At 41.2% G+C, this 26,735-nt stretch overlaps 1 protein-coding gene and 1 long non-coding RNA gene across 6 annotated transcripts; one reads left to right on the forward strand and one right to left on the reverse strand.

The window, feature by feature from the left end:
* Nucleotides 1-665: 665 nt before the first annotated feature.
* On the reverse strand, nt 666-4,036 carry LOC149985218 (uncharacterized). Of its 2 annotated transcripts, XR_016488166.1 has the most exons (3): nt 2,646-2,782; nt 2,303-2,404; nt 666-2,190 (listed from the first exon to the last, which is right to left on the reverse strand). It is a non-coding gene; the product is annotated as an uncharacterized LOC149985218 (long non-coding RNA). The 2 variants fall into 2 exon arrangements; XR_016488165.1 differs by having other exon boundaries at nt 2,303-4,036.
* On the forward strand, nt 3,275-9,522 carry lysmd4 (LysM, putative peptidoglycan-binding, domain containing 4). 4 transcript variants are annotated; one of them, XM_021570845.3, is made up of 3 exons: nt 3,275-3,397; nt 6,451-6,729; nt 7,429-9,522. In XM_021570845.3, exons 2-3 carry the CDS (start codon nt 6,463-6,465, stop codon nt 8,008-8,010), a joined length of 849 nt encoding a protein of 282 aa, XP_021426520.3. In that variant the 5' UTR covers nt 3,275-3,397; nt 6,451-6,462; the 3' UTR covers nt 8,011-9,522. The 4 variants fall into 4 exon arrangements, with proteins under 4 accessions (XP_021426520.3, XP_021426537.3, XP_021426530.3 ...); XM_021570862.3 differs by having other exon boundaries at nt 3,287-3,397; nt 6,454-6,729; XM_021570855.3 differs by having other exon boundaries at nt 3,334-3,666.
* The last annotated feature ends 17,213 nt before the right edge of the window (nt 9,523-26,735 follow it).

A 26,735-nucleotide genomic window follows, 5' to 3' on the forward strand; every position in this document is an offset into this window, starting at 1 on the left:
TTAGCACTTTAGATCATGTTAAGGACATGTCAGATATGTCCAACCCTCCCATCTGAGCTGATATAAGACCGGTAAGAGACCTATCCTTGCACAAGTTTGAAAACAGCAGAGCGCTGGTTTTAACAGGTTAAAATTGCAAACAAACGGGCGTTTGACACAAGAGCCCCCTTAACGACAGCCAAAAATAGCCTTAGAGGGATAGCGCAAAGATGGAGGACCAGAGGTAAGCTTGCTACTGCCATAATTTTAATAAAAATATGTTTTGTTTCCCATAATGAAGCTATACAGTATACGCGAGTTATTGACCTCACAATAAGCTATACTTGAGTAATTTAGATTACTATGAAGCGGCAGTCATGCAGTTGGTCAGCGGATGGGGTACTGAAAGTAGGCTAATTCGAGAAGCCCTAATTCATTTAAACTGTCTTCATTTTAATTTGACTTTAGACTACTAACAAGAGGGCAGTGGTGTAAAAAGTACTCAATTGTCATTCCTTAACAGAAAATGACTCAAGTGAAAGTTACCCAGTAAAATACTTAAGTCTAAAGGATCTGGTTTTAAATGTCCTGAAGTACAGTGGTAGAAAATGTACGTGTCATAATTAAGTAAAAATACAAAGTAAAAGCTATACATCAAATTCCTTTCATTAAGCCAACCAAACGGCATGATTTTTGTATTATTTTTAATTACGGACAGACAAGGGGACACTCGATCTCTCACCCCCGTGGGGATGTAGATGCGCTCTGGAGGGCAGGTGGCAGGACCGGGTTCCATCTCCCGAGCCTGGCAGATATCCACATCACCGCCCCAAAACACGGGGCCAACGATACGGAAGGACCGATTGATGGGCTGGAGGACACTCACTGCCGTGGAACCACAGGGTGTGGGAAAGCAGGATCTCTGGTGAGTCTCATCTTTGACCAGGAGATGGTGGGGTTATGAAGTTGGAGCCACGGGAGGCCGACTTTGTGTATGGGTGCAGTGATGAGGAAGGGAAGGATTTCCTGGTGGTTGGGTCCCACGGTGAGGGTGAGTGGTGCTGTGACGGATTCCAATGGTTGCATATCCAGGACTTGGACAGGAAAAGGAGAGCGGTATGAAGTTAAGTTCAGGGAGGAGGCAAGGTGGCTAGGGCCTGGTCGATAAAGTTCCCCACGGCACCGGAGCACTAAAGCTGTACAAACAACACTTGAGGGACAGCTAGCCAGAGAAATGGGAACCAGAAAGGTTTTCGCGGAGAACAATGATAACAGAATTCTCATGACTACCCAGGGAAACAGAAGGTCACAGGGCTGCCCCTCTGCTCTAGTGGACCCCTGGTTGAGCTGCACCGGACACCACTGAAGCTGGTGCTCCTCCTGGCTGCAATAGGGACAAAGCCTCAGCTGTCTCTGGTGAAGCCGCTCTGCCACGGAGAGGTGTGTGATCCCTACCTCCATGGGTTCAGGCTCTGCTTCAGGGCAGCCAAAGGAGGGAGGGGAGGTGAGTGGCAAGTTGGACACCGGCGCTCCTGAAGAAGGTTATCCAGAGGGCTGGCCATTGCGATGAGAGTCCAAGGATTTGTAGTCATCCTGACATGCCAGCTCTGTCTGGACCGCTTTGCGTAGTCCACTGCAGAATAGTGTGGGGTGCACTGGCTCATTTAATCTGCTGAAGGCTGCCACAGTCTGAAAGGTGAGGGAGTACTCCGCAGCGGTCTTGGCACCCTGCTGAAGTTGGAAAAGTCACTCATCTCCCACTCTGCCCTCGATGACCGCCCTGAACAGAGCCATGAACCTCTCATAGGAATCCAGCTTTTCCTCTCTCTGACGGCCGTAGCCCACTCCAACGCCCATCCGGACAGCAGGGAAATGACAGTGGCAACCTGGACCTCTTGGTGGGGGCTCCCGTCTGATTGGCAAAATAGAGGGAGCACTGGAGTAGGAAGCCACGGCATTTCGATGGAGTGCCGTAATACTTCTCCAGAAGGGACAGTTGGGCATCGCTGACCTGGGTGGACGGCTGGGTAGGCTAGGGGACTAGCTCCTTGTGACGACCTGTGGCAGGAGGCCCTCAGCGGGATGGAGAACCTCCTTCCTGGTCATACCCAGTAGAGCCAGCTGGTCATGGTGTTGGTGTAGATGACCGTGTTTCTCGACAGTCTGGAAGATGGTGAAATATTCTGCTGCCATAATTTCTGAGGCAGCAATCTATAACATAGACACAGGGAGTCAAGAAGCAGAGTTTAATAATGAAACTAGACAAAATAACAGACATGAAAAGCATACTGAACATGAGAAATGTATACTGAATGATACTTACTGAGGGCAATATGAAGGGAGAGTAATCAGGGTGGTAATGAAGTACAGGTGTGCTTAAAGATGGGGAGCAGTCGAGCGCCGGAGTGACACTTCAACAACATGCCTATACATTTTACATTTAGGCTGTATTACATTCTACTGTAGAGTGACTTTGAAATCACTTGTAGAAACACAAGTTTGGAGTGAGCTATGCATGCCTAGTTTGTTAGTTTAGCCTAGCAGATCCTCTTATATTCTCATTCCCTAATCACAGTCAACACTCATCTATTAAAATAAAAAAAATGTATAACTAAGAAAATTATTGTTTCTGGAATTTAAAAAAGTTACAAGTGCATATACTATACCTGATGATATGCAGCTGCTCTGTTAAAAAACAAATGGCTTTTTCTCTAATTCATTGATGATCAGATACTTCAGTTGTAACTGGTTCTGTTGTACTTTCTTTTCTTCTTTTTTTTTTACAGTTTATAGACAATTTTAGCACTTCCAAACTTAGACTATCCTCTTTTTCAACAATAGCCTGTATATAAATTAAAACCTCTCCGGTGCTGCAGCATGCGCTCAGCACTACATAGAGGATTCAAATAATAAAAGCTTGATGATGAGTTGGTTATTTGATTCAGCTGTGTAGTGCTAGGGCGAAAAACCCGAAACGTGCACCCATAGGGGTGCCACAGGACTGAGCTTGGGAAACCCTGAGTTGGCTGGTGGCTTCCTGTGCTTTATATTGGTGGCTCACGTCATACATGCAGCATTCTGCTGAGATTTCCTTCCCAGATACATTTTCAAATAGGTGTGGGCATTGGCGCAGTATCTTCACCCTAATGGTCAACGTTGGTGAAATCTATCTTTTGATTGGTGCATATTTTTGTCAATATACCCTGCTACACTGCCACTGGGTTTGCGTACCACAGACCTAGGATCCGATTTCTTTACCCCCAAAATAAGGTTCTCCATAGAGGAATGATCAAATATCTGATTCTGAATCAGTACATCGATCCACAGGCATCATGGTTGTCTGAGCCGTGTGTCAGTTCTGGCAGCTTTGTGGGAATTTGACACTATGTGAAAACTAGATGAGTTACTTTAAACCCGGGTGAGTTGCAAGCTCAAACCTTATTAACTTGGTAATATGATGTGATATGGGTTTACGTATTTTGTCAATTTTATTTAAGTTTGATTAATAAACTAGAGTTTAACGTTAGCTCGAATGTTAGTTACGTCAGTGAGTGAGTGAGTGAAGGAAGCAAGCAAGCATGGAATGTCAAAAATATATTCGGCCGTTTAGCTAGCTACTGGTAGCTGTTAACGTTACCACGTAGCTAAATAGCTTGCTGGTTATTTTGTTCGTCCTGTCGTTTTATGGTAGGTATAGTTAGTTATCTCTTTTAATAGTTGAATGCCACTTTGTATGTCCTGTTGCTATATACTAACTAGTCACATTCATAGCTAACGAGTCTAGACTAGTTGAGACTAGTATGAGGGCTGGCTGTTCATGGCCCCTAGTCTGATTAATCAGGCTGTTATACACAATTAATTGGTAGCTATATACAGCCTGACACTAATGCCTGTAAAATCGTGTAAATGTTCCTTACAAGACGATGTTGAATACAATTATATTTACAGTCCTCTACCGGCTGTCTGTCCTTCAGCTGCTCGAAATTTGAGACAAAATATCCACATGTTTACCCGACTTTTCAGAGAGCCATTAATGTGGCTCAGTTCACACCGAGGTAAAGTTAGTTTTATATTGGATATTTATATAACTATTGAACCAATCATGCCATGACAATGAAAATTGTGTGTTCTGAATCAGGGGAGGATAGAGAACAATCAGAGATTGAAATCGGAATAAAAAAATGGAAAATTCGCACGCAAATGTGTTGATTGTTCTCTATCCTCCCCAGATTCAGAATATACCATTTTCATTGTCATGGCATGCTTGGTTCAATAAAACCAAATATCCAATGTAAAATTTGTTTTACTTTTGTACCTAACCATATACTTAGCAGCTCTCTACAAAGTAGGGTAAACAATACTTTCCAATGGATATTTTGTCTCAAATTTCAAGCAGCTGAAGGACAAACTGCACAGACAACCGGTAGAGTAAGTTTAAATGGGGCGGCAGGGTAGCCTAGTGGTTAGAGCGTTGGACTAGTAACCGGAAGGTTGTGAGTTCAAACCCCCGAGCTGACAAGGTACAAATCTGTCGTTCTGCCCCTGAACAGGCAGTTAACCCACTGTTCCCAGGCCGTCATTGAAAATAAGAATTTGTTCTTAACTGACTTGCCTGGTTAAATAAAGGTAAAATAAAATAAAAATGTAATTTCATTCAACAACAGTAAGTTTGCATTTGCATGATTTTGCAGGCATTAGTGTCAGGCTGCATATACCAATTAATTGTGTAATATAGCCTGATTAATGAGACTACATCAGTGGCAGTCGGTGCCGTTTAAGACGAGGGAGGATACATTTATTTTTATGAGCATTGCCTTATTTCTATTACAGCATATTGGATGACTATTATTCATATTCCATTCACCCAGCTCAATGTAACATCGATAGGTTTAGGCTACTACATGATACTCCAATTTCCCCTATACCCATCATGACGTTTCTACAACCTAGCCTATGAAGGAAAGTTTACAACATAGGTGCACAGGTCGAGAGAATTTTAAGAAATCAAAGTGACAGACAGTGACACATTCAATACCGCCTTGCACACTCTTGCCTGCATCTAGCTGATCTTGGGTGTAGTCATTAGTCCAACAATTGCAAATTAGAGTTTTTATTGGACAAATTCATGTATGTTTATCCGCGTTTCATTCCATTTTGTTCCGTTTAAGAAAAGTTAACAGAATCGGTGGAATGCATACACCCCTGATTACACACAAACACAGTACACTTTCATAGCTGCATGATCACTTTGCTCATTGTGTATATATATATAATTATTTCTCGAAACTATCTACACGCTCTCCTCTCACTTTTTCTCTTTGCTTGTGGACAACACATCAGCTGTCTGTAACCAGGTGAAAAAACCTTTCCAAGCCAAACCTTCATATCATGACTGCTAACCTCTACATACAGCCTACATTGTTGTCACCTCATAGTCAACATAGCTACTAGAACTGATCCATTAGTCAACCCGCTACATTCATACACAGTCAGAAAGCAGTTTAGCGGGCCCCGCTGGCAATAAATTAATACAACCAAAAGCTTACCTTGACTTGGAAGTTCCAGTGTTGGATAGCCATAGTCAGCTAGCACCCCTCTCTGTTTGAGCTGGGTGTTTGAGTAGGCTAAACTAGCTAGTTGCATTCAACTAGCTCAGTTAAAGTTCATGTAAAAAAACAAGTACAACCAAATATCTCTCTCTTGCTTCTCCTTAATTTTGGAAGAAATTAATTTGTTCAACTACTATCTCCCTTTGAGTCAACTACTCACCACATTTTATGCACTGCAGTGGTAGCTAGCTGTAGCTTATGGTTTCAGTACTATATTCATTATCTGATAATTTAACTGGGTGGACAACATCTCAGTTCATGCTGGAAGAGCTCTAATAGGTTGGAGCTCGGAAGTTGTCATAATGACTGTACGTCTATGAAAGGGGGTGAGAACCGTGAGCCTCCTAGGTTTTGTATGGAAGTAAATGTACCCAAAAGAGGACAGAAGCTATCTGTCCTCTGGCTAGACCATGGTGTTACCCTACAGAGTGCTGCTGAGGCTACTGTAGACCTTAATTGCAAAACAGTGTGTTTTAATCAATTATTTGGTGACATTAATATATTTATATATGAATATATATATATATATATATATATATATATATATATATATATATATATATATATATATATATATATATATATATTTGGTGACATAATATATATATTTATTGTTTTGTCTAAAATGTTTCAGTATTTAAATTTTTATGAAATTCACTGAGGAGGATGGTTGTCCTTTCCTCCTCTGTGGAGCCTCCACTGGACTACATGGTCCCTAGACTAGTTGACTAATTGGCTGTTCACTACCTACAGAAACAATGTCAGTGGTACTTTTTGTATTCAGTTTGCATAGCTAGCTACATATTATAAAACCCTTAGCTATCACACTTAACAATTTTGTGTATTTTCTGTCCACCTAAAGTAGCTTGTTGTGATGCGGAGAGGAGACCCTGTTCCCCGCGCCTTCCAGGCCCCAGTGGATGTCCATGCTAGTGTAGATGGCCAGGTGTACATGTTCAGGCGAGGCCAGCAGAATGACTCTGCTGGCTCTTCAGAGGAAGAAGAGTTCAATGTGATGGAATTGAGGCCCTGGGGGTGGCAGGAGCTGGAACAGGACAGACGCGGTAGCCTCATGCTGCTGGAGAGGGATGTATTGGTTGGGGACAACCTCAACAAACTTGCTCTGCAATATGGCTGCAAGGTAAGTCCTGCAGCCCTAGTATTTGCTGGCAGCAAACTGTACAGTGGTGGTGTAAAGTACAAATATTTAAATAACTACTTTGGTCGTTTTTGGGGGGTATCTGTACTTGACTATTTCTATTTTTGACTACTTTTACTTCACTACATTCCTGATGAAAATCAGGTACTTTTTACTCTATACCTTTTCCCTGACACCCAAAAGTACTCATTACATTTTGAATGCTTAGCACGACAGGAAAATGGTCATATTCATGCACTTATCAAGAGAACCTCCCTGGTCATTCCTCCTGCCTCTGATCTGGTGGACTCACTCAACACACGGGCTTCGTTTGTAAATTATGTCTGAGTTTTAAAGTGTGCCACTGGCTATCTGTAAATAAAATTAAAACAAGAAAATAATGGGTTCTGGTTTACTTAATATAAGGAATTTGAAGTGATGTATACTTTACTTTTGATAGTTAAGTATTTTCAAAACCAAATACTTTTACTCAAGTAGTATTTTAATGGGTGACTTTCACTTTTACTTGAGTCATTTTCTATGAAGGTATCTTTACTTTTACTCAAGCATGGCAGTTGGGTACTTTTCCCACCACTGCTCTACAGGACACTACGTCAAGCACTGTACATACATGTCTGCATAGGCTACTGATACTGTGTGTTCACATTATGCCAATATTGACACTTGTCTTCCTCTCAACAGGTGGCAGACATAAAGAGAGTGAACAACCTGATTCAGGAACAGGATATATTTGCTTTGAAATCAATCAAAATCCCTGTGAAGAAACACAGCTTATTGACTGAGGCTAACACAGTGCTAAAAGTGCCAGATCCAGGAACCTCAAATTCAGCCACACCACTGCCCCAGCCACAGTGCAAACTTACAGCCAGCTTCCCTGGTAGGCCACATCTACAGGAATACACCGACTACCTCAAGGAAGTGGACCATGACATTGAGAGACTGATCCAAACCACAAATGCACAGGATGAGGTTTTTCTAGAGGCTGCAGAAAGGCCACAAAAGTTGGGCTCCAGAGGCCAGCGCCTGACCAGCTATGGAGCAGACTGGGGCATCCAGTGGTGGAATGCTGTGGTGGCCATGCTCCTGATAGGCATTATCCTGCCTGTCTTTTATGTTGTTTATATCAAAACACAAGATACTGGAGTGCCTGCTGCTGTAGCTACCTCAAACAGCTCAGGGACAGGCCTCAGCACAGATAGCCCTAGGAACACTTTTAGCAGCCAAGAGAGTGTGTCTCTCAGTCTGAACAAACCTAACACTTAATTGAGGGAAACAATGTCTATGGACTTCATGCTTAACTTTGGTCAACCAATGTTAGCCATAAGTACAATCACTTTGAATCCCTAAATAATGTTCTGCTTAAAGGTCATCAAAGTATTACCTTAATGAAGATGTGTTGCTGTGTAACATTTCTTTACACAAGCTTGAAGCTTTTACTTTAGTATGGATTTCTTTGTGTTTTACCACGTATATTGGGCTTCATAGTTTCCGATTTTGTGTGCCTTATTAGATGCCTGACTTATCCAGTCAACTGTTCTTTCTTGTTTGTGCTAATTATTTTTGAACTTATTTTAACACAAGTGGTTGCTTTGTGACATTACAGCTTCAATTGAATATGGATATTCAGTTTCGGACTTTCTTAGACAATCTGAACTAATGGTACAAAATGTTTTATTTTTCTATGATAAGGATACAATGCCAACAGTGCCATTTACAGAGATGTGTATGAACTAACATGTTTTTATTTTGTTTCAATGCTTTATTAAGTGCAGTAAATGTCCTTTTAAAGGGATAATTGTGGATTTGATCTACTTCCTCAGGGTCAGATGAACTTGTGGATAGCATTTTTTTGCATTTGCTTGCAGTGTTTTGGTAGTTTTGTGAGTCAATGCTAACCAGCGTTCGCGCAATGCCTGGAAGTCTACTGTTCCCATAGACTTTCAGTTATTGTGCTAATGCTAGTTAGCAACTTCCTTCAAACTGCACGAAGATACAGTACATACAAATGTTATCCACAAATTCATCGGACTCTGGGGAAATAGGTAAAGGGCCTCATTGCCAAAACCCCCGAACTATCCCTTTAAACTAGGAATTAAAACTAAACCTGCATGCATAAAATGTCCACTTGCAGGTCTGTGAACTAGGCTATGCGGTGTGTTACACTGATGTAGGCCAGGCCTATCAGACAGCAAAGCAGTCAAAGCTTTTTCAATACTGCTGCCATGGTCCGTTTCAATCAAGTGCTCTTACTCTATGTGCCAATCAGTTAATGTTACTCCTGGAAAAATATAGCCTGATATTCCTATTGCCTTCGATCCAAAACAAACAGTGAGAATAATGTGAATTAATTAATTACTCCGGTCAGTAACAACTTTTATAAGTTAGCATTAGTGTTATTTTCCAAAGTTACATAAGTGTTTTGAGAATGTATGAACCATTCAAGAGGGCTCAAATTATGAATCATTTGAAACATGTTGGCAGTCTTTTATCAAACTGACCCTTTTCAGTATTTTCCCCATTACTTTTTAAATTGGTTAACAATTATTATTTTCAAGCATAGCCTACAGTATGTAAGGCACAGGACCAGTGAGCAGTGACACAATGAAACTATTTGTTGCAGGACGAAGTTTTAACTGTTAGTTGTAACTGAGAAGTGTGTGTATATGTGTGTGTGTAATATATATATATATATATATATATATAACGCAACATGTAAAGTTTTGGTCCCATGTTTCATGAGCTGAAATAAAAAATCCCAGAAAGTTTCCATACACACGAAAGCTTATGTCTCTAAAAATGTTGTGCACAAATTTGTTTACATCCATGTTAGTGAGCATTTCTCCTTTGCCAAGATAATCCATCCCTCTGACAGTTGTGGTATATCAAGAAGCTGATTAAACACTGACTTGCCTAGTTAAATAAAATAAATAAAAACAGCATGATTTCACAGTTGCACCTTGTGCTGTGGACAATAAAAGGCCACACTAAAATGTGCAGTTTTGTCACACATTGACACAGATGTCTCAAGTTGAGGGAGCATGCAATTGGCATGCTGACTGCAGGAATGTCCACCAAAGCTGTTGCCAGAGAATTGAATGTTCATTTCTCTACCATAAACCACCTCCATTGACGTTTTGGAGAATTTGTCATTAGTCCAACTGGTCTCAACCGCAGACCACGTGTAACCATGCCAGCCCTGGACCTCCACATCTGCCTTCTTCACTTGCGAGATCGTCTGAGACCGGACAGCTGATGAAACTGAGGAGTGATTATGTCTGTAATAAAGCCCTTTTGTGGGGAAAAACTAATTCTGACTGGCTCGGCCTGGCTTCCCAGTGGTTGGGCCTATGCCCTCCCAGACCCATCCATTACAGCGCCCATGCCCATTCATGTGAAATCCAAAGATTAGGGCCTAATGAATTTATTTCAATTGACATATATGATCCTTATATGAATTGTAACTCAGTAAAGTTGTTGCATGTTGCGTTTATACATTTGTTCAGTATAGTTTGTAAAAGGCCAGAAGCAATTTATCTTTCACTATACCATGCTGTTTTTATAGCCCATCAGTTTAATACATTTAAAAAGCAGGTAATATATTTGAGGTTTTTAAAATGGTCCATACCTTAATGTATTTACTTTATGCCCTATCCTGGCTGAGGTTAACACAAAAGCACAATAGTGCTTCAGTTCTATATGAGTGTTGTATTTCATTCAGTTTGTGTGTGCCGCCTTCAATCCCTGTTAATAAGGAATGGTTGCATTATTCACAGTCAAATGTATTACCTGTCATGTTTTGCATTGTATTTTTAATACAGGAACAATATTTGGGCTATATTATTGGGCATTTTGTTATTGTTTATTTCTCCACTATGATCATATTTTATTTTAATATAACCATGTTTCTAAAGGTAGAAATCATGTACTGTGACTGGATAATCCCTGTCGTTTCTCCTGATTTAACTTTTATCTTCACTAATTCATTGTTTGAAAGAATGAGAGGTTTACCTACATAACACAGCCCACATGGACATTTAATCATGTAGATAACATGGGTGGTGGAGCAGGTAATAATGTCATTTATGTGGAACCGTTTTCTTGTATGTGGGTGGCAGAAATATTCACACTTCATCATATTGGTGCACTGTGCACAACCTCTGCATTAATATCTACCATTCGGAAGAGGGCGTAAAAGAGCCTGGTTCTTTTTCTTTTGTGGCTAGCAGTTGGCATGGACCAATTTATTGTGCACATTTTCTCTCCTATATACAATAAGTGTTGGATTTTTAAATTCAGCTGGCAATGCTGGGTCCGCTGATAAAACATGCCAGTGTTTCTTGACATCATCTCCCACTTTGCGCGAGTTCAAAGTATATGTGGTGGTGAACATTACAGTGTTCTTTAGCTCCAGTGGGTCTTTTTTTGTAGAAGTTCATCTTGTATTTTCCCGAATACAAATTGAAAAGCTTCATTCACACATTGTGGAGAGTAGTGAATTCTTAGAAACCTATTTTCTAGATAGTCCTCTACAGCTATCAACTCGCTGGTTGATAACTGTTCAAAAGATAGCATTTGTAGATAATTGGCCTTTCTGGGACTCGCCCACAAACAGGACCAAGCCTGGCCTACTGAGGAGGGGTGCTCTCATTTTATCTATGAACATAGATAGAGCTCTAACTCCTCTAGCTCCACAATGAGATAGGGTGCAGGCCAAGCAGCAGGCTGTTAGCCAGCCTGCCAGCTTAGTGGAGTCTGCCACTAGCACAGTCAGTGTAGTCAGCTCAGCTATCCACATTGAGACCGTGTCTGTGCCTTGAAATAGGTTTCGGCAAAACTTAACATGGCGGTGTTTGCCTTAGCAATCTCACTGGAATAAAGACCTCCTCCATTCCTGTCATTATTGAAGGAGATTGTGATATCTCACATCTCAAAATAGGGCTACTTAATGTTAGATCCCTCACTTCCAAGGCAGTTATAGTCAATGAACTAATCACTGATCATAATCTTGATGTGATTGGCCTGACTGAAACATGGCTTAAGCCTGATGAATTTACTGTGTCAAATGAGGCCTCTCCTCCTGGTTACACTAGTAACCATATCTCCTGTGCATCCCACAAATGCGGAGGTGTTGCTAACATTTACGATACCAAGTGTAAATTTACAACAAAACAAATGACTGTGTTTTTATCTTTTGAGCTTCTAGTCATGAAATCTTTTCAGCCTACTCAATCACTTTTTTATAGCTACAGGCCTACTGGGCCAGTATACAGTGTTCCTCGCTGAGTTCCCTGATTTCCCATCGGACCTTGTAGTCATGGCAGATAATATTCACATTTTTAGTGACTTTAATATTCACATGGAAAAGTCCACAGACCCACTCCAAAAGGCTTTCGGAGCCATCATCGACTCAGTGGGTTTGGTCCAACATGTCTCCGGACCTACTCACTGTCACAGTCATACTCTGGACCTAGTTTTGTCCCGTGGAATAAATATTGTGGATCTTAACGTTTTTCCTAAAATTCTTGGACTATCGGACCACCATTTTATTACGTTTGCAATCGCAACAAATAATCTGCTCTGACCCCAACCAAGGATCATCAAAAGTCGTGCTATAAATTCTCGGACAGCCCAAAGATTCCTAGATGCCCTTGCAGACTCCCTCCACCTACCCAAGGACAACAGAGTACAACAGTCAGTTAACCACCTAACTGAGGAACTAAATTTAACCTTGCGTAATACCCCTCAAAACAAAAAAACATTTGTTATAAAAAACTAGCTCTCTGGTATACAGAAAATACCAAAGCCCTGAAGCAAGCTTCCAGAAAATTGGAACAGGAATGGCGCTACACCAATCTGGAAGTCTTCCGATTGGCTTGGAAAGACAGCACCGTGCAGTATCGAAGAGCCCTCACTGCAGCTCAATCATCCTATTTTTCCAACTTAATTGGGGAGATTGAGAACAATCCCAAATTTATTTTTGATACTGTCGCAAAGCTAACTAAAAAACAGCATTCCCTAAGAGAGGATGGCTTTCACTTCAGCAGTGATACATTCATGAACTTCTTTGTCGAAAATATCATGATCATGAGAAAGAAAATGACAGACTCCTCTTTAAATCTTCTTATTTCTCCAAAGCTCAGTTGTCCTGAGTCTGCACAACACTGCCAGGACCTAGGATCAAGGGATACACTCAAAGTTTTTTAATACTGTATCTCATGCCACTTTGATTAAAAGCAGTCATGGCTTCAAGCTGAATAGTGGACCCGATTCCAAGTGTGGAATATATACGGTGCCCTTTAAAAAACTGGCTTTTTGGAAGTCCTCTGGCTCAGGGCTCAGGGTGGAAGCTGCCCCCCTTTAATATATTATTTATGTTAGTTTCCTTTCTACACGGAGTTGTGAACAGGGTTCTATTTGATTTCTCAATCCACATATCGAGGTAATAAATATGTTTAGTGTCACATTCAATAGTGAATTTGAGATTCGGGTCAATGTCATTGAGTAATGCCATAAAGTCTGACAGCCTTTCTCCCATTCCTCCCCATATGCAAAACATTTTGTCAATATATTGATACCACTTGAGGACTTTATTCAAAAATATTCTTCAAAATGACCCACATGAAGGTTAGCATAGCTCGGAGCGAATGGGGAGCCCATTGTTATTCCTTCCATTCGTTTGGAGGTATAGTATTCATCATCAAACCTGAATTGTAAACTGGGTGGTTCGAGCCCTGGATGCTGATTGGCTGACAGCTGTGGTATATACCCGTATTCTACGTGTATGACAAAACATTTATTTTAACTGCTCTAATTACGTTGGTAACCAATTTATAAGGCACCTTGGGGGTTTGTGGAACATGGCCAAAATACCATGGATAGCAATGCCAGAGCCGGCAGTCAGTCAGGAGCTGCCAGAGCCGCCCGTCAGTCAGAAGCTGTTAGAGCCGCTCGTCAGTCAGGAGCTGCCAGAGCCGCCCGTCAGTCAGGAGCTGCCGGAGTTGCCCTTCACTCTGGCGCTGCTGGAGTCTCCCACCTGTCCCGCGCTGCTGCCGGAATCTCCTGTCTATTCGGGGCCCACTGCAAGGGTCCCCAGCCGAGGTCGGACTGGGGACGCCGCTCCAAAGGCGCCACTTAAGTGGGCCAAAACTAAGGTGGAGTGGGGTCCACGTCCCGCGCCAGAGCCGCCAACGCGGACAGATGGGGGGGGGGAGGGGGGGGGGGGGGGGGGTACTGTCACGTCCTGACCTTAGTTCCTTTTGTATGTTTCTATTTTAGGTTGGTCAGGGCGTGAGTTCAGGGTGGGCATTCTATGTTTTGTTCTTGTGTTTATATTTCGATGTGTTTGGCCTGGTATGGTTCCCAATCAGAGGCAGCTGTCAATCGTTGTCTCTGATTGAGAACCATACTTAGGTAGCCTGTTTTCCCACTCTTGTTTGTGGGTGGTTATTTTCCGTTTCAGTGTTTTTCATCATTCGGGACTGTTTCGGTTTTTCTTTATTCGCTTGTTCGTTTGTTTCCTGTGTTCAGTGTAATAAATATGACGAACACTTACCACGCTGCATATTGGCCCGATATTTCCTACTCCTCCTCAGAAGAGGAAGACGACAACCGTTACAGTTTTGAGATTTTCACCCTCCAAACATTATTTACAAAAGGTCTAAATTATGAAATGCCTATGTATGTTATGTTGTAAATGTGAACATGAATTAATACCTCCACTTCAGATTACAATAATGTTTTTCTTGCGCTGTACCCAATGATTTATGAAAACTTGATTTCTTCATTGTGGTTTTAAAGACGTGTTTAATACGTTTTATGTACTAAATGTATCTTATTTTAATATTTTTGAAATGCACATTGTTGTATTTGGTAACACTTATTTATTTTTCCTTGACTCCAACCCGATTCGATGCATTGAACGGATCTGGGTGGAGCTAAGTCTACATAAAGGTGCTAATTAAAAAAACTCACAAAAGCTCTGACAAAGGCCTTGAGGGCGATACGTAAAGCAGTGATACTAGAAGAGCAGTGTGCGGGTTTCTTTTTCTCTTATTCAACTGTTACCATGCACCTGCAAAAAAAGGTAGCTCAGATGTGCGAGTGCCTTTTGAATTTTGAATATAACCAGAGACAACAGAGCTTATGTGTAAACAAACATATGACTACATTTATGAAAGATGGCACCGAGAGACATGTCAGCTCTGCTTCTAACTCCTAAGCAACTTTGCAGTAATTTTTTGTGTGTGTTATTTCTTACATTATTAGCCCAGAACGTTTTTTTTCTATTACATATAGCCGGAAATAACTTTTGGATATCAGAGCGGCAGTAACTCACCAGCATTGCGACGAGGAAAACGACTTTCCCGAATTTGATCCTTTGTTCGTACCCCCCAGGGCAATTAAACTTATTCCAGAGGCTACCAAGACGCCAACGGCGGGGAGAAGAGGTATTTGGAGTGAAATTCTAGTCTGACCGAGGAGGCGTGCACACCATCCACCGCTTACTCGCTAATGTTCAGTCTCTGGACAATAAAGTTGACAAGCTCAGGGCGAGGATCTTCTTCCAGAGAGACATCAGAGATTGTAACATCTTGTTTCACAGAATCATGGCTCTCTTCGGATATACTGTCCCCGTCCATACAGCCAGCTGGGTTCCAGTACATCGTGCTTTGCTGATCCTCAACACAGGTGCCCCACAAGGGCACGCGCTCAGCCCCCTCCTGTATTTCGTGTTCACCCATGACTGTGTGGCCATGCATGCCTCCAACTCAATCCTCAAGTTTGCAGAAGATACAACAGTAGTAGGCTTGATCACCAACAATGACGAGACAGCCTACAGGGAGGAGGTGTGGGCCCTGGCTGAGTGGTGCCAGGAAAATATCCGCTCCCTCAACGTCAACATAACGAAGGAGCTGATCGTGGACTTCAGGAAACAGCAGTGGGAAGACACCGCTATCCACACCGACGGGACCGCAGTGGAGAAGGTGTAAAGCTTCAAGTTCATCGGCATACACATCACTGACAATCTGAAATGGTCTACCCACACAGACAGTCGTGAAGAAGGCACAACAGTAGCTCTTCAACCTCAGGAGGCTGAAGAAATTCAGCTTGGCCCCTAAGACCCTCACAAACTTTTACAGATGCACAATTGAGAGTATGCTGTTGGGCAGTGTCATCGCCTGGTATGGCAACTGCACCGCCCGTAACCACATGTCTCTCCAGAGGGTGGTGCGGTCAGCCCAACGCATCGCCGGGGGCACACTGCCTGCCCTCCAGGATACCTACAGCACCCGATGTCACAGGAAGGCCAAAACGATCATCAAGGACATCAACCACCCGAGCCACGGCCTGTTCACCCCATTAACCTCCAAAAGGCGAGGTCAGCACAGGTGCATCAAAGCTGGAACTGAGAGACAGCTTCTGTCTCTGAGGGTCTTGAATAATGTTTACTTGCTGTTTTACTCATTTCATATGTATATACTGTATTATATTCTACTGTATTGTAGTCAATGCCACTCCGACATTGCTCATCCTAATATTTACATATTTCTTAATTCCATTATTTTACTTTTAGATTTGTGTGTATTGTTGTGAATTGCTAGATACTACTGCACTGTTGGAGCTAGGAACACAAGCATTTCACTACACCTGCAATAACATCTGCTAAATATGTGTATGTGACCAATAACATTTTATTTTATTTTTGTATAATTAAAAAGGAAATGGCGCAACGCTCGCTCACCTTTAAAAATGTACTGTTTTATTTATTAAGGTTCAAATATTTTGTTTCGTGTTTAAAGGACCTTCATCAGAATAATCACACAAAGAGAATGGACAAGTTCAGGGAAGACAATTTTGGAGAGAACTTTTCAGCTTGTGATGCTAATGAGAGAGGGTGTGTTAGACTATAAAGGTTAGTCCACCGGGTGAGGGGTACTGTGACCAATGTCTTCACCTAGCGGTAAAATACAGAAAGGAAACAGAAAGTATTCTGACTTTTACCATATTTTGTTATGTTACAGAACTATTCTAAAAACTATTCTAAAAATGTTCTCATCAATCTACACACAATACCCCATAATGACAAAGCAAAAAACAGGGTTTTAGAAATGTTTGCAAATTTATTAAAACAAAAAACTTAAATATCTTATGCGTCTCAAAACGCAAATCAAAATTAGATATTTTGTTTTACTATAATGTAAAAACAATTTAACCTGAGCCATGTTGGTTTAAAAGCTGATTCTTCCAAATGAAAATGGATCACTTTGGTTATGTTGGTAGTCACACCCTTTGCTCTGAGACTCGAAATTAAGCTCAGGTGCATTCTGTTTCCATTGATCATCCTTGAGATGTTTCTACAACTTGATTGGAGTCCACCTGTGGTAAATTCAATTGATTGGACATGATTTGGAAAGGCACACATCTGTCTATATAAGATCCCACAGTTGACAGCACATGTCAGAGCAAAAGCCAAGCATAAGGTCGAAGAAATTGTCCGTAGAGCGCCGAGACAGGATTGTGTCGAGGCACAGATCTGGGGAAAGGTACCAAAAAATGTCTGCAGTATTGAAGATCCCCAAGAACACAGTGGCCTCCATCAATCTTAAATGGAAGAAGATTGGAACCACCAAGACTCTTCAAACAGCTGGCCCGCCCAGCCAAACTGAGCAATCGGGGGAGAAGGGCCTTGGTCAGGGAGGTGACCAAGAACCCGATAGTCACTCTGACAGAGCTCCAGCGTTCCTTTGTGGAGATAGGAGAACCTTCCAGAAGAACAACCATCTCTGCAGCACTCCACCAATCAGGCCTTTATGGTAGAGTGGCCAGACGGAAGCCACTCCTCAGTTCAAGGCAAATGACAGCCCGCTTGGAGTATGCCAAAAGGCACCTAAATATTTAATAATAATTAAATATTAATTCCATTATTTTTTATTTAAGATTTGTGTGTATTGCTGTGAATTGTTAGATACTACTGCATTGTTGGATAGGAACACAAGCATTTTGCTACACCCGCAATAACATCTGCTAAATATGTGCATGTGACCAATAAAATGTATTTTATTTTTGTACAATTAAAAAGGAAAAGGCGCAACGCTCGCTCACCATTAAAAATGTACTGTTTTATTTATTAAGGTTAAAGGATTATGTTTCGGCCTTCAATTTGCCAAGCTTTCAAGAAGACTCAAGGCTGTAATCGCTGCCAAAGGTGCTTCAACAAAGTAAAGGGTCTGAATACCTTTCTTAGTTTTGTAAAGTTGCAAACGTTTCCAAAAACCTGTTTTCGCTTTGTCATTATGGGGTATTGTGTGTAGATTGATGAGGAAAAACTGTTTTTTAATCCATTTAGAATAAGGCTGTAACATAACAAAATTTGGAAAAATACTTTCCAAATGCACTGTTATTGATGTAAAACCATTTACTATATGTTGAAAATATTAGATATTGGAACATAAACAACAGGGATAAGAAAAACTAGGGGTAACAAAACAACATCAAAAGCATACGCAAAGAGGACTCAGACAACTGGTTTAGACTATAGTTAGTGAGCTTTTTTCATGAATTACAAATGGCTCCAATAGCCAAAGTATGACTTTGTTAAAGGAAGTGGGGGAGACCAACCCGTATGGTCTACCACACCCTCTCTCATTAGCACCACCCACTGAAGAGCTACAGTAATTGTCTTCGCCATGCCCTATATGAACTTGTCCATTCTCTTTGTGTGAAGGCCATTGAAAGCCGAAAGGGAATCTTTTAACCTTGTTTAAATAAAACAATGTGCCTTTTCCATTATAGATTGTTTTGGTTACACCTCGACTCACTTTGGTTGAGCGCCCTTCACTTCTTTCTACATTTTTGTACCACCCATACCATTAGATGGCAGCATGTACTGCTAATACTGCTCACCCACTTAACCTGGAGCAGAACTACAAAGACTTCCAAATTTGTGTGACCCTGTTTCCCTGACTTGCATATGGGTTTTATGCCTGGGTAAGGAATTTGTACTTTGTGACAAATTATTTTGTACAATTGTAAAAAGATACTCACAAATATTATTATATTAGGTGATTAATATTGTGCTGAGAAGAGCGGATTACTTATGTGTATGGAATTTTTATTCCAAATCTTTCAGTGTATCCGAAAGACTGAGAGAAGAAAAGAAAAGTAATGGGTATGAGCTGCAGCTGCAGAGGCTCCATGGTCTCCTGTGATCCCAAAACCTGAGACCTCCATCTCGTAAGCAACACTCACAAAAACAGCCCCTGCTCTGATCTAGGCCCCACAGCGCTGGCACTCAGCCAGCTCGCAGGCTGACTCTCTCCCCATCCGTCTACCTCCACCATGTTCAGAAATGGTCCACACCTATCTTTGTATGAGTATGTTCACATGTTGTTCCTTAATAGTCATATGGTTTTAAATCATAGTTCTATTATACACTTCGCAACAAACATATCTGTAGCTGAGGGTTGTTGTACCTGTGAAACTGGCTGTATGACTGACTGCCTTCTCTCTCACTGTCAACAATATTACATTCCAAACACATTCAGTACACTGCTATAACTTGTCTGACACTACTGGTAATAAAAGGTGGAACTCATGCAACATGTCCTCACTTTTTGAAGGACTCAGCACAGTAAATGAATCCCCTCTCATCTTTAAGTTTGGTTTTTGTAAATCAGCAGTAAAAAAAGTTGTACTATTTAATTTAACTTACTATGGCCAGTGACACATATAGGTTGATACAGGTACAGTCTTTTAATTTCATTCTGCTTTTTTGAACACTCCATTCTGTATTTCACGAAGGAGAGGGGGGGGGGGGGGGTGCGGTTGTGCTCTCTTTCTGAAACCCCACCCCCTGAACAGAGCAGACCCCATCTGTACCGTCTGGGTGGAGAGTAAATAAAGTGAAAAGATGCATGGCCAACTCCAAGCACTGCATCTTTAAGAAGTTTGCACACTTGAGAAGTTGGCAGTGGGCCACTTGGCCACTAATCCTTTTTCCAAGGAGCTTTCAGCACTCATCTCTCTGGCACATTGGCCTCTGACTCTGACATTGCTATCACTGTCTATGTAGTTCTTCAGAGCTGCCACCAGGAGACAGCGTTTCCCTTTACATTAGAAAGATCGGGTCTTCGCCTCATGCCTTTGATCATTATTCACTGCTAAGGTATGTGTCTCGTTTAGATTTTTTTCCCTGAAGCAAAAACATACCTCATTTACCAGTCTTTCTCTGTGGAAATGTAAGCCTTATTTTGACTCAATATCTAACAGATTTCAGTGTTCGCAAAGGTACTGTAAATGGACAAAATTCAACCCAAGAGATTTACAAGGATTTGTATTGTGGGTCCCCTTTGAATCCCCTCCCTAATAATTTTAGGGAACAAACAAGTAATCCAGTGAATAATCCACCACAACTGTTCCAACCAACAAAGGTACAATATCTTCCTGTCTCTCTCTGTCTCTGTGTGTGTTTGTGTTAGGTAAGGCCTGTTTCAGGTGGGGGTTGGTAAAAACTAGGGTTTGATTTCCTCAACTCCCTGGGGGATTTGGCAGACACAGGGTAATTTGTAGTGAAATTTCCAGCAGGGTTAGTTTTGCAGGTGGCTGAGAACGAACTCAGGGCGTGGTTGGGAATGAGAGAAGCAATTTGCTGTCTGCGGGCTGTAAATATGAGTATTGTTGCACAGCGGCAGGTTGGTGTGGCGACGGTATACACTATGATCAGGGCCGGACAAATGGAACGGAGGCAGTGGAGGTATACAGGATGTTATGGTTATTCATCCCCATGCAGTAGAAACCAAAGTTCAAGATATCACCCCATGCACAACGAGAGAGGGAACTGAGCTTGTGTAGCACATGTGGATACTTACTCCTTAGCCTGAATAGTCACCACTTGAACCACCGAATTGTTAACTTTCTGGTGGCGGTGACTGGTAAGATGCTTCGGGAGGGCAGTCACGTATGCTAACAAAGCAGAAATTCTGGGTTTGAGCCACGGTGTGAGTTGAATCAGGAGGAAGCAGTACTTGCTAAGCAAGCAGTGTGACATCCATTACCATGGCTTATGGATTTTCCTACATTTCAATGTATAGTTTCACCTCTTGGGGAGTATAAATTGATTATCACATTTCTTTTCTAAAGCTTTGCAGCCTAAAACTTTCTCTTAGTCTGCCATTCTAAAATATTTTGAAAAACATGTAGGATGTTTTTGAGCTGAAGTAAGATCAAATAAATGTTGCCTCATTGCAATATTTGATCATAAAACGCTACAGAGATTCTCCGCTACTTTTGCATACTTTTTAGCCAGTAGTTCTGAAAGTAGTGCTCACAATCCAAAAGTGGTCCCCGAAAATTGCATATATGTGCAGATATTTGCACCACATCATTGATCTCTTTCTCTCACTGATGTGTGTGCATCTTGCTAGCAGTCACTCAAATGGCGAGGGGCTGAAGCTAATTGGCTAGAACTAATTTGTTACAGGGCTGGCCCACAGGGGTGGCAAGGGTACAGCACAGCTCCAGAAAAACATTAACTTTCAAACTAGGGATTTCATCGCTAATTGAGGTAATTCTGTAATTCTGCTCATAGATTATGTATTGATACATCCAGCCCAGGTTTAAAAAATACTTTCTATTCGCCAAAGTTCCGGAGCATGTCTTTAATACATACAGTATTCAGTTTAACTGAAGAAAATATCCACAGTGGTGTGAATGCTAATCGATTAGTATGCTGGGACAAATTGGCTAAATTAACTAGCTAGATCATGTTTGTTTTAGATAGTTTTCTGTTTGTTTAACTAGCTGGCTAACTAGCTTAAAAGCATTCACATGTATTTAGTTTATGATTGTGAACTTAAAGGATTGCGAAATATAGTTATCTTTATGTCTACATTGCCATTGACTTGACTGGATTGACAGGTTAGATGCAACACCTCCTTTGTTGCTTGTTTGTTAGATGAATTTCAGTACAGCTGTGCCTGTCAACAGACAATTAATTACAAGATATAGGAAATTAGTAAATAAATGGGGAAAATACATTTTAATTTGATCTATGCCTCATACGAAATCTATTATTAATTTCCATGTTGATTATTGCTCATCGTTGCTCCAATGTATCACACCTCTCCATTGTCAGAAAAATTTCTCTGCAATATTGCTTCAAAAACTGTGTCATTTCTGAGTAACAGCTGTGTAAAATTGCAGAATCGTATTGATTGTTAAATCTGTTTTGCCTTGGATCAATATCAGATATGACCTGTAACGGCTGTTGTCGGGAGAAGAAGGTGAGGACCAAGGTGCAGCGTGGTAAGTGTTCATCATTTTAATAAACTGAACTGAACACTAAATACAATGTAACAAACTAGAACAACCGAAACAGCTCCGTCAGGTGCAACACACACTAAACAGAAAATAACCACCCACAAACAAAAGTGGGAAAACAGGCTAAGTATGGTTCTCAATCAGAGACAACAATTGACAGCTGCCTCTGATTGGGAACCATACCAGGCCAAACACATAGAAATATAACACACAGAACAGAACATAGAATGCCCACCCCAACTCACACCCTGACCAATCTAAAATAGAGACATAAAAAGGGAACTAAGGTCAGGACGTGACATGACCAATGAACACCTGATCTGGTATAGTGCAACATTGGTTTGATTTCAGATGAGAAAACATTTTTATTCTTATAAAAATAAAACAATCTGCATGTGGCGGTTCATGGCAGGAGACTTATTTTAATCTCTCAGGCTTTGGTGTGGTTTTAAATACAAACACCATTCTTTGACTCCGCTGCCAAAATTCTAATGTATAATGTCATGTCAGATGTGAGAGTTTCACAAGAAACATGGTGTGTCAAGGGAAAAATGTGATTCTTTATTTCCCTTTTATCAACATATTTTCATTCATATCAGAGGATGACATCTGTGAGAATGGAACTATTCCAGTGAAAAGAGTGGAACATCAATGATTAATTATGCCAGTATAAAAACAGAGAAGGCATCTTGAAAACAACTTATCCATTTGGTCCGGTTCAGTTTCAAACCACTTGTACACATGTAGAATGTTTTCCTACCATTTCTATGGTTTTAGAGAGACGTCTCGCCCTGTCTGTGTCCATGGGTTTGTCTGAGAGATCAGTGAGAGTCACAGCTGGCTGGAGAATTTGATGTGCTGTCAGTCATGTTCCAGCTGGGGTGGGTGTTTTTCTTCCACCCCCGCTGCGGGGGAACCAATGGTGCGGCACCTGTTTTGCATTCCATCGGGGGCCTAGGGTTCCAGAAACAAGGGCTGGTTCCAGCCAAAGATACCCAGGGATAAAATATGAAACAATGTGGTGCAATTTTGTTTCTGTAATAGAGTGCTTCTCCCATCAGTATGCTCTGTAGCATTTATATATTAGTACCAGTCATAAGTTTGGACACACCTACTCATTTTCCAGGCTGTGTAAGGGCTATTTGACCAAGAAGGAGAGTGATGAAGTGCTGCATCAGATGACCTGGCATCCACAAAACCCAACCTCAACCCAATTGTGATGGTTTGGGATGAGTTGGACCGCAGAGTGAATGAAAAGCAGCCAACAAGTGCTCAGCATATGTGGAAACTCCTTCAAGACTGTTGGAAAAGCATTCCAGGTGAAGCTGGTTGAGAGAATGCCAACAATGTGCAAAGCTGTCATCAAGGCAAATGGTGGCTACCTTGAAGAATCTAAAATCTAAAATTTATTTAGATTTGTTTAACACTTTTTTGGTTATTTCATAGTTTTTATGTCTTCACTATTTTTCAATAATGTAGAAAACAGTACCAAAAAAAACTTTAATTAGTAGGTATGTCCAAAATTTTACTGGTATTGTATATAGAGTACAGTTCTAAATAAATCACTGAAACTTTCACCAGCAAAGCCCCCCACACCATCACATCTCCTCCTCAATGCTTCATGGTGGGAACCACACATGCGACGATCATCCGTTCACATACTCTGCGTCTCACAAAGACACGGCAGTTGGAACCAAAAATCAAACATTTGGAAAAATCAGACCAAAGGACAGGATTCCACCGGTGTCCATCGCTCGTGTTTCTTGGCCCAAGCAAGTCTCTTATTTTTATTGGTGTCCTTTAGTAGTGGTTTCTTTGCAGAAATTCGACCATGAAGGCCTGATTCACACAGTCTCCTCTGAACAGTTGATGTTGAGATGTGTCTGTTACTTGAACTCTGTGAAGCATTTATTTGGTCTGACATTTCTGAGGCTGGTAACTCTAATGAACTTATCCTCTGCAGCAGAGGTACCTCTGGGTCTAACTTTCCTGTGGCGGTCCTCATGAGAGCCAGTTTCATCATAGCGCTTGATGGTTTTTGCGACTGCACTTGAAGAAACTTTCAAAGTTCTTGAATTGACTGACCATGTCTTAATGTAATGGTGGACTGTCGTTTCTCTTTGCTTATTTTAGCTGTTCTTGCCATAAAAATGGACTGTATACTACCTTGTCATAACACAAGTGACTGACTCAAAAACCTTAAAAATGAAATTCCACAAATGAACTTTTAACAATTTTAATTGAAATGCATACCAGTTGATTACCTCATGAAGCTGCTTGAGAGAATGCCAAGAATGTGCAAAGCTGTCATCAAGGCAAAGGGTGGCTACTTTGACAAATCTCAAATATAAAATACATATATATATATATATATATACAAATACAAATTTGTTTCACACTTTTTTGGTTACTACATGATTCCATATGTGTTATTTTATAGTTTTTATGTCTTCACTGTTATTCCAGTGGAATGTTAAAATCTAGTTGTGTATGTGTGTGAGTATGATTGCTTGGTAGTTTCATAAGGGAGATGTGAGTGTTTTTAGCAAAGAAAATATCAACAAAATATTATTTAATATTGTCTCATGCACTTCTGGCAAGCAAACATCTATTATCTCATTTATATAGACACTTTACATTAACATAATATAAATGCAAGTCATTCAACTAGTACACCTCATATGTTTCCTGTGTAAAGCGTGCTGAGAGCAGTATGTTTGTCAATCCTTTGGGGCAGTGGTTAAAGTGATTACATGCTTGAGCCCTCAGTGAATGGCTGGAATGCAGAACCAGCACACTGCGACAGGCACAGATGAGGAGAGGATAATGGGAAGAATATTACACGTCATATCCAGGGGAGCCTCCTCTCATCTGAGCCCTGGTACCAGCACTGTGTCCTGCTGGAATGGCCCACTGGAGCGCAGCACACCAACACACTGGGGCTTGGCTGATGACTCAGTTTTAATGGGAATCAGTGTTCACACAGCTAATGAATTGCAAGAAGCACGATTTGTGTCTCTCCAAGACACCATTTTTATATATTTATCATATCATCTGTTAGAACAAATGCCTGCCCTCATAGTGCATCATTTGTAACAGAGATGCATGAACATGTATGGTGGTTGCCACTACTGTAGTGTTGTGAAAATGTAGAATCTAGATCAATAATATACATTTTGGTTTGAAGCCTTGAGCTTGCAATTCTTTGAAAGGACAGAGCTTTTGTTGTACACACAGGTGACCTGGATAGAACCAATGAAAACCTTCATTTCTATTGTGGTTTGAATTGACTGCCCTAGCTTTCTTTTAGTATTTATTTGGGTTTTACAGTTTCCCCTTTCTTTAAACCATAGCAGGTCTCTTGATCTATGCTATGGTTAAAACATCTTTGTCAGACTAGGTGCACTCAGTTCATTTACCCAGTTGGAAAATAATTTATATCCTAATTCCTGGTGGATAATTCTCAGCTCCCCATTGCCAAACAAAATCAGATGAAGGCTGTTTAATGATGGGTGGCTATGCTAACTGGAATGTCTCTCTCTCTCTCTCTCTCTCTCTCTCTCTCTCTCTCTCTCTCTCTCTCTCTCTCTCTCTCTCTCTCTCTCTCTCTCTCTCTCTCTCTCTCTCTCTCTCTCTCTCTCTCTCTCTCTCTCTCTCTCTCTCGACTAGAATGTTGTTTTGGAGAGGATGTGGATAATAACCTCAGCTTTCACCATACAGTCCAGTGTCGATAGCTTGTAATGTTCCAACCCCTTTTCATAGGCAGTAAAGATTCTGTGTAAGTAATAATTAAAGGGTAGGAAGCACGAGTTTTACTCACCAAAGTAACAACACAGTGTGGTCAAAGACTTGGTAACTTAGGTGTAGTAACATTAGATGGCGCCGGAAAAGACGGCAGACATTTACCAGCAGATAGTGTTTTTTTGTTTGTTTATTTGCGCTGTTTGTAACTTGTTTTTTTTACTTATTTTGTACATAATGTTGCCGCTACCATCTCTTATGACCGAAAATAACTTCTAGACATCAGGACTGTGATTACTCACCACGGACTAGCAGAATCCTTTTTTTCCTTTCACAACTCTGACAAGCCAGGCATGAAGGATATACTGCTTCCTCAGGAACAGGCCCAAATCCCCGTGATCTGCGTGAAGAGGAGGTGGAGAAAGAGGGGCCGAAGGACGGGCTGCCTTCTGAGAATTAGTAGGCAATCAAATAAACCCCCACTTCCCTCCATTCTGCTAGCAAACATGCAATCCTTGGAGAATAAAATCGAATAAAATCGACGAGTTACGCGGAAGACTAAACTACCAACGGGACATTAAAAACTGTAACATCTTATGCTTTACGGAGTCGTGGCTGAATGACGACAATATCAACATACAGCTGGCTGGTTATAAGATGTACTGGCAGGATAGAACTGCTGCGTCTGGTAAGACGAGGGGCGGCGGACTATGCATTTTTGTAAATAACAGCTGGTGCACAATATCCAAGGAAGTCTCGAGCTATTGCTTGCCTGAGGTAGAGTATCTCATGATAAGCTGTAGACCACACTACCTACCAAGAGAGATTTAATTTGTCTTCTTTGTAGCTGTTTACATACCACCACAGTCAGAGGCTGGCACTAAGACAGCATTGAATGAGCTGTATTCTGCCATAAGCAAAAGAGAAAA

Source organism: Oncorhynchus mykiss, chromosome 2 (assembly GCF_057628025.1).
Source record: "Oncorhynchus mykiss isolate SJ-2025 chromosome 2, ASM5762802v1, whole genome shotgun sequence".
Classification (NCBI taxonomy): Eukaryota; Metazoa; Chordata; class Actinopteri; order Salmoniformes; family Salmonidae; genus Oncorhynchus; species Oncorhynchus mykiss.

Excerpts from the sequence above, each read along its gene's own strand:
- lysmd4 (XM_021570836.3), top strand. Across the intron at positions 6,730-7,428 it reads CTCTGCAATATGGCTGCAAG|GTGGCAGACATAAAGAGAGT; the intron begins GTAAGTCCTGCA and ends TCCTCTCAACAG.